The 7010-nt window shown below is 43.0% G+C and overlaps 2 protein-coding genes across 2 annotated transcripts in view; one reads left to right on the top strand and one right to left on the bottom strand.

Annotated features, from left to right (window-relative positions):
- LOC107560581 (protein GPR108) overlaps nt 1-4850 on the bottom strand; it is an 11276-nt gene extending 6426 nt beyond the window's left edge. The window contains exons 1-9 of the mRNA XM_016244800.1: nt 4834-4850; nt 3885-4065; nt 1615-1695; nt 1458-1543; nt 1099-1178; nt 903-1033; nt 731-793; nt 530-631; nt 316-449 (exon numbers count right to left, since the gene is read on the bottom strand). Of these exons, the coding sequence (XP_016100286.1) occupies nt 316-449; nt 530-631; nt 731-793; nt 903-1033; nt 1099-1178; nt 1458-1543; nt 1615-1695; nt 3885-4065; nt 4834-4850 (875 nt within the window). The remainder of the gene's footprint in view (nt 1-315; nt 450-529; nt 632-730; nt 794-902; nt 1034-1098; nt 1179-1457; nt 1544-1614; nt 1696-3884; nt 4066-4833) is intronic.
- Nucleotides 4851-4871: 21 nt separating this feature from the next.
- The window catches only part of LOC107560580 (microfibril-associated glycoprotein 4-like), a 6969-nt gene continuing 4830 nt past the window's right edge, over nt 4872-7010 (top strand). Inside the window, exon 1 of the mRNA XM_016244798.1 lies at nt 4872-5004. Coding sequence (XP_016100284.1) covers nt 4872-5004 — 133 coding nt within the window. The remainder of the gene's footprint in view (nt 5005-7010) is intronic.

Here is a 7010-nt window from a genome sequence, read left to right as displayed (position 1 = left end):
AGTGTGTGTGCGAGCGTGTGTGTGTGTGTGTGTGTGAGTGTGCGAGCGTGTGAGTGTGTGTGAGTGTGCGAGCGTGTGTGAGTGTGCGAGCGTGTGAGTGTGTGTGTGTGAGAGTGTGTGTGAGGGTGTGAGTGTGTGTGTGAGGGTGTGAGTGTGTGTGTGTGAGAGTTTGAGTGTGCGAGCATGTGTGTGTGTGTGTGTGTGAGAGAGAGTGAGTGAGTGAGTGTGTGAGTGTGCGAGCATGTGTGTGTGTGCGAGAGTGTGTGTGTGTATGCGAGAGAGAGTGAGTGAGTGAGTGAGTGTGTGTGTGTGTACCTGTATTTGAGCAGTGTGTATGTCCACACTACGGCGGCGGCGAAGAAGATGGTAGCCATTGAGATGTAGAGGCGTGGCAGAGGAATCTCAGCCGCCGACAGATAACCGCTGGGATTCTTCTCTGTGATCTCCACCTTACACACACACACTCAGTTTGATCCTGATCATGTGATATGCATCTCTGGGATGGCCAGATCCGGACCGCCGTACTTACATGGAGAGAATACGGGCGCAACGTCCTGGATCCCACGGGGAGGCAGTTGTGGAAGTCCAGATTGTAGAGTCCCTGCGAGACTGCGCTCATCGTGAGACGGAACTGAGAGCGGGAGACAACGCAAACGGTAAACGTTTGTGTATTTGAAACGCTGTGTGTGTGTGTGTGTGTGTGTGTGTGTGAGAGTGACGGCTTTCTCACGCTGAAGTTGAAGGAGTTGTCGTGTTGTTGCAGCTCCAGCGACATCCCGTCCAAACTCTTCACCTGATGGGAACACAGTTCAAGAATCAATGACAGAAACAGCTGTTTTAAACAAGGTTTTTGAAGAGTTTTCAAAAACAAATGTCAAATGTAGGGACACACAGGTACGTACCTTCTGGGAAATGGTGCTGCTGACAGCAGGTGTCACTTTAGCCTTCTCTTGTGAATGTTCTTTCGGTTCTGTCTCTTCAGCACTCGGCACTTTTTGCTTCTCTCCCTCTGCATTTTCTCTTTTCGTCCTCGCTGAGAAACACAGACACCATCAAACACACTCACACACACTTCAGGCTCACATGTATTAGTTTTACCTTTCCCTTCATCTGTAGTCTTCAGCTTCAGTTTGGACACCAGCGTGATGTCAGAATGGCCAAAGTGCTTCACTTGGACGCTGCACACACAATCACAATCAGTGACATTCGCAGTCACAGTAAAGTGTTTGAAATAAATCCTTCTGTGAGGTGATGTGGCTTCTAACACGGAATAAGGCACGCAACATATTTCATCGTATTCTAAGCAGTGATAAAGGCACTGCATTATTACTTTATTCTAATGAAAATTACAATAAGACGAACTCAGATAAACCATGTATTGGTTTAAATTCGATTAATCGTGCAGCCCTACTATAAGATACTTAAAAAAACACTCCTCATCACTGGACCGGACTCACCTGAGCTCCTCGGTGTCGATGATGAAGAGGATGAGCTCATTTTCACTCTTTTTATTCAGCAGCTTGCACTCATCCACCTCCTGGGCCTGAGGAACCACAAACACAAGCGTCAGGAATGAACAGAGCACCGAGAGAGAGAGCCGTCACAGATACTCACAGGGTAGGACAGGATGCCGTTCACTCGAGTCCGGGCCAGACTAAAGCCCACCTGCAACACAAACCCAGAGCAGAACCGTCTCTAATGAATGAAGAGGTGCACAAACCCCTTCACTGGATTGGGATGTTCTCTTTTATTCTGGAGGGCAAGGGCGGTGACTGCACCATCGAGGGTATTTTGCAGTATTAAACACGTATTTATACTGATTTCATCAGGCTCTGAAACTTCTTCAGAAAGAACAGAAAGCATGGCCTTCTCAGCTGCCGTAGCTGCAGCTCTTGCGTCATCAGAACAGAGTTCAACGCACCACCGTCTCTGTTTAAACAGGGTTTGCACCGTTTCGTCGGCTGAACGCAGCCCTGGCCACCCGCTGCAGGCCGGAGGTGAGGCGGACCGTATATGGTTTAGGGCGGATCTGGTCTTCATGGAGTCACACCTATAGGATCAGATTCCCGCCTGAAGTATTGCAGTCATGGATAAAAAAATAAAAACAAGCGTGAAAACAAAATTTAAAAACGCAAGTAAAAATATCTTGCACAAGATTTAAAAATGAAAGCAAAGTTTTCAGAATAGCAAACAATGATCACTGATTGAAAAATAAGAAGCGTAAATCAAAAAATTTATATTTTTGCGATATATGATGCGATTTCAATTTTTCCTTTCTCTTTGGAGTAATGTGTTTTTTTAACCTTAAACCGCATAAACACATTTCATTACACCAAATACACCAAATAATGTTCTTTTTAGCAACATCATATGACCCCTTTAAAAATAATAAGCATGAATCAAAACTTTAAACGCGTATAAAATCATATTGCACAAAATTTAAATATTAATGCAAATCTGTCTGACTTGCACACTGAACAGTTTTCCTCGGTTATATTTCTCTGTTTTTTGTGCTCTCAGACATTTTCTGCTTGTGTTTATTTGTTGTGTGCTTGTGCTGTTTGCCCTTGGCTCTTGTTTCCAGGTTCTGTGCTGCTTCTTCCAAACGTTGCTTTAGAGTTTCATGCAAATCAGGGCGGGCTTAAGCGTCCTCATTGGTCCACTAGGTCTAGATTGACAGCTCCTCCTCAGCCAATCAGATGAAGAGGGGCGGTGACGTCAGTGTGCTGGTCACTTGTACATCTCTCCACACAGGACACGGTTACACGTGTCTGCCTGCCACTGCTGTACGCCTACCTGGCCATCCGTTAACATTAAATGAGTAAATTAATGATGAATACATTAATGTAATGTGTTGCACTGACTAGGCTAGATCTGACTACAGAGGCCAGGTGGATTTGATATACACAATGATTTATTTGCATGTTGTGTTTATTTTACATATGCATGCAACAAGCTACATATATAATTGCATAACACTATCATAATGTTTTAAATATATAAAGTTAGAAAACAGCAACAAAATAACAGTAAAACAGCCAGCAGGTGGAGGCATGTATCTTTAGAGTAAGACATTAAATCATTCATCCAGTGAGGAATAAAGTGAATCATTCAATATAAGGCTGCTGTGTGATGCTTGTAGGACACTGTTCTGCTGAGGCTTTGTTTGGGCTCTTCAGGCTAAATGAGAAAATAGGTACAATATTAAACTCACTCAAAGTGTACTTGTTATATTGATTTTATACTACAGTTCAATAAAGATTTTCAATGGAGCTGATATTCAGGGAAAACACTCTTGCTCGTGTGATATTGCTTAGCTGTATGTCATTTTATAATCTCAGAGAAACACAAAATGTGATAAATCTTACAAGACCATCAACCTTATCAATGGCATACTGTACGTGAAAGAAAAAGCTGCAAAGCTGTTTACAAAAAAGCTCAATACTGCCTTCAGACAGCTGTGGCTGGGATGTATTACTCTTACTCATATTATCCTCTCCTAACAGTAATAACCATAAGACTTATTATCAGTCAGGCACATCAGTGACTTCGCGAGGCCGGTGCTTATTGTGGCTGCTCCCTTTCACTATGTGGCCATAGGCGAATAAATACAGGTGACTATAACCACAACGGGTCATTAGGACGACCCATTTACAGTTTTTTAAAAATTGGTTTGGTACTATTTTCATAAGTAAGGTGTACATTTTCAAAACTCTTAGTACAAAACTTTAAACTGATCACACGTGTATCACCCCTAGTCTTCCAAACTCGACACTGACATTGTCCCACACGATAACATAGATGACATCTTCACCCTGACAGGCCTGCTCAAGCTCATTCAGAAAAGCTATCAGGTGTTCAGTGCTGTCTACAGCCTACCACACCATCTTCAGATATAGCTGCACAATGGAGATGTTTCCCGCACGTTGTCCCGGCACTTGGTTGGTTGCCCTTTGGCCAATAAGGTTACAACATCCACGGCGTCTGGTTTTTGCCAGATTGAAACTGGCCTCATCAACAAAAATATGCTTGTGATGATTCACAGCAGCGTCCAGCTCCGTCACCCTCTAAAATAATAATAATTTGGTTAGCTCTTTTACAAATAAGAGTTGACATTGTTGAAATTGCATGTCATACAGTACACCAATTTAGTGTTGTACCTGAACATATTCTGAACGCAGTTGTTTCACCCGGGCATTGTTTCTCTCAAAAGGCACCAAGTAAATTTGTTTCATAGAAACCTGGTGCTTCTTCAAAAGGCGGGCAATAGTTGGAAGGCTAATTGACGGCACATTGGCAAAGCTGTCATTGCTGTTCTCAATAGCCTGCTTGATTTCAGACAGCCGTATGTCATTCCTTGCCCTGACCATTTCCACCACAGCTATCTCCTGCTGGTCAGGCTAAACACAGGGGCGACCACCACCAGGTTGTCTCCTGTTAATTCTGAGAGGACAACTATTTACTATTACAAATTACATAAAACTGTGATAATTACATGCTGTTCTTCTATACAGTAATGCCATTACTGTAACAGTAGACCATTTCCACCACAGCTATCTCCTGCTGGTCAGGCTAAACACAGGGGCGACCACCACCAGGTTGTCTCCTGTTAATTCTGAGAGGACAACAGTATGCTGTCAATATTTTACTATTACAAATTACATAAAACTGTGATAATTACATGCTGTTCTTCTATACAGTAATGCCATTACTGTAACAGTACTATATTGTGAAAGTATAGTGAAGTTACTATAGCAGACTTACCGGTTTTCTTGGCGAAAGGTTCTGATGATAGAGCTGACAGCTGACCTTTGTAAGTTAGGCTGAACTAACCTGGCAGCCTCTGCCATGGTAAGGCCTCTGTTAACCACATGGTCAGCAATGATGGCCAGCACATTAGAGATGATGGTGCGCTGTCTGCTGTCTACATTTCTCTGAAGACCACCTCTCTGTTGAGGAGCACCACCACCTCTTTCTCTTGGCCCACGTCCACCTCTCTGTTGAGTATGTGTGTGTGTGTGTGTGTGTGTGATGCGTGTACCTGTTTTTCTATTCTGGTGGGGACTTACACCTGAATACACACAGACTCATGGGGACTCGTGTCACGGTGGGCATCTAAATTGAGGGTAAACAAGCTAATAAATCACACAGAATGAAGTTTTCTGAAAATCTGAAAATGCACAAAGTCTCCTGTGAGGGGTAGGTTTAGGGGTAGGGTTGGTGTAGGGCAATAGAATATACGGTCTGTACAGTATAAAAACCATTACGCCTATGGAGAGTCTCCACAAGGATAGCTGCCCAGGCATGTGTGTGTGTGTGAGTGTGTGAGTGTGTGTGCGTGCGTGCGTGCGTGTGTGTGTGTGTGTATGTACCTACTTAACCATATTTTGGAGACATATTGGTACCCAGAAGTGAGCAAAACCTGACAAAATCACCCAAAACCTCTCTTTGAGGATGTCCTCATTTGTAAAACTGTGTGTTCTGTAATTTGTGACCATACAGCAGGATACAAGGCAGAGGAACTGATCAGAGATGTATCAGAAGAAGGGAGACAGATGGCATCAAATACAGCATTTTATATTACATTATGCCATGTGATACTGTATGTAGAGGCATATACCATGGTAGAGTCTGCACATATAACTCACTCTTCATCTGAAAAGATCAGTTACAGTATAGATTCTGTCATATGGCACAGTGAGGACATTTACGGCATTGACAGTAAACTCTGTTCGAGCACAAAACCTTATGGCCATGTCATACCTTCATCACACCTTCTGATAACACACTGGATAAATACTTTTACAAACATTATGGATTTTATGTGAGTTATGCAAGTTAGGTAATGTAAATGTATTTTCTAACATGACAATTATCGCCTGTATTTCTGTAATTATTTCAGCAACAAAGGTGATTTGAAACATGTATCTTGCGTTGTTTGCTCTTGAATGAACTGATAAAAGTACTAACCTGAAAGAAGATCAATCTATAATAACATTAAACTTATTTCATATTTTCTCAGAACCTTCTTGGATATCAAGACAGGCACCCTGCAATTCTGGCCAAATTAAAGATGCGTTATGTGTGAATTCACACGTTATACTGTAAGCATCATTAATGACCCCTGGTGTTTAATAATAATAAAAAAAAAAAAACGAAAAAAACTAAACTAAAACTAATCTTACTTAAACTTTTTATTCTAGGTGTGTTACAAAAGCAATGTCAAACCGAGTGAGGAAAGTCCTAACGTTTATGAAACATCAGTATTTCAACATTGTGCAGTGCAAGAATGACTCAAACGACAGATGTTACAAACACTCTTAACCTTCAGGCCATTGTATAAAAACAGATACTTCATTTGTGCCAAGAATCGATTGTTCCCTTTCAACTTTGAACTGCGTCCTCTAGGGGTCGCTATGGGGAACGCCTCGTCGTGACCCGTGTCTGAAGCATACATTGTAAAAACACCAACAACATGTTGGCCGTTGACAGCCATGACGTCACTACCGGTGCGATTATTAATATACATGGGCGCCGGGAGAACATGTCATTCTCTTCTTTGTCTTCACTGACTGTTTTATTTGAAGCGTGCATTTGAACGTGGTAAGAGCGATCTCTTTCCTATTATTATGGCGAGCACAAGCAGAACGTTCAGAGGATGTGTGCATCCGTGTTGTCGTTGTTTAACATCTGATGACACACACGATCTATGCGTTATTTGGTTGGGGCGAAGAGCATGCACGCGATGTCTCCGAGGGGGCAATCGGCGTGCACTGCGAGCGTTTTTCCAAGGAAAAAAGCTCCGCTCTCGTTTGTCTCTCTTTTCGAGGAAAGAAGGGCAGCCGTCTGCTTCCCGCGATTCAGGACCCGCCGCTGCTGAGGCACGGAAGGGAATGAGCTCGTGGGGATCGCAGGTGGATCTGGCCGATGAGTTTGAAGAGGGGTTTACCTCTCGCGCTCGTCGGCTGTGCACGAGAGTGAGCCGCTGGAGGATGATGTTATTTCATTAA

This window comes from Sinocyclocheilus grahami, unplaced genomic scaffold (assembly GCF_001515645.1).
Source record: "Sinocyclocheilus grahami isolate Dianchi unplaced genomic scaffold, SAMN03320097.WGS_v1.1 scaffold734.1, whole genome shotgun sequence".
Lineage (NCBI taxonomy): Eukaryota > Metazoa > Chordata > Actinopteri > Cypriniformes > Cyprinidae > Sinocyclocheilus > Sinocyclocheilus grahami.
The sequence above is the reverse complement of the archived record's forward strand: the minus strand, read 5'-3'. Positions and strand labels throughout refer to the sequence as shown.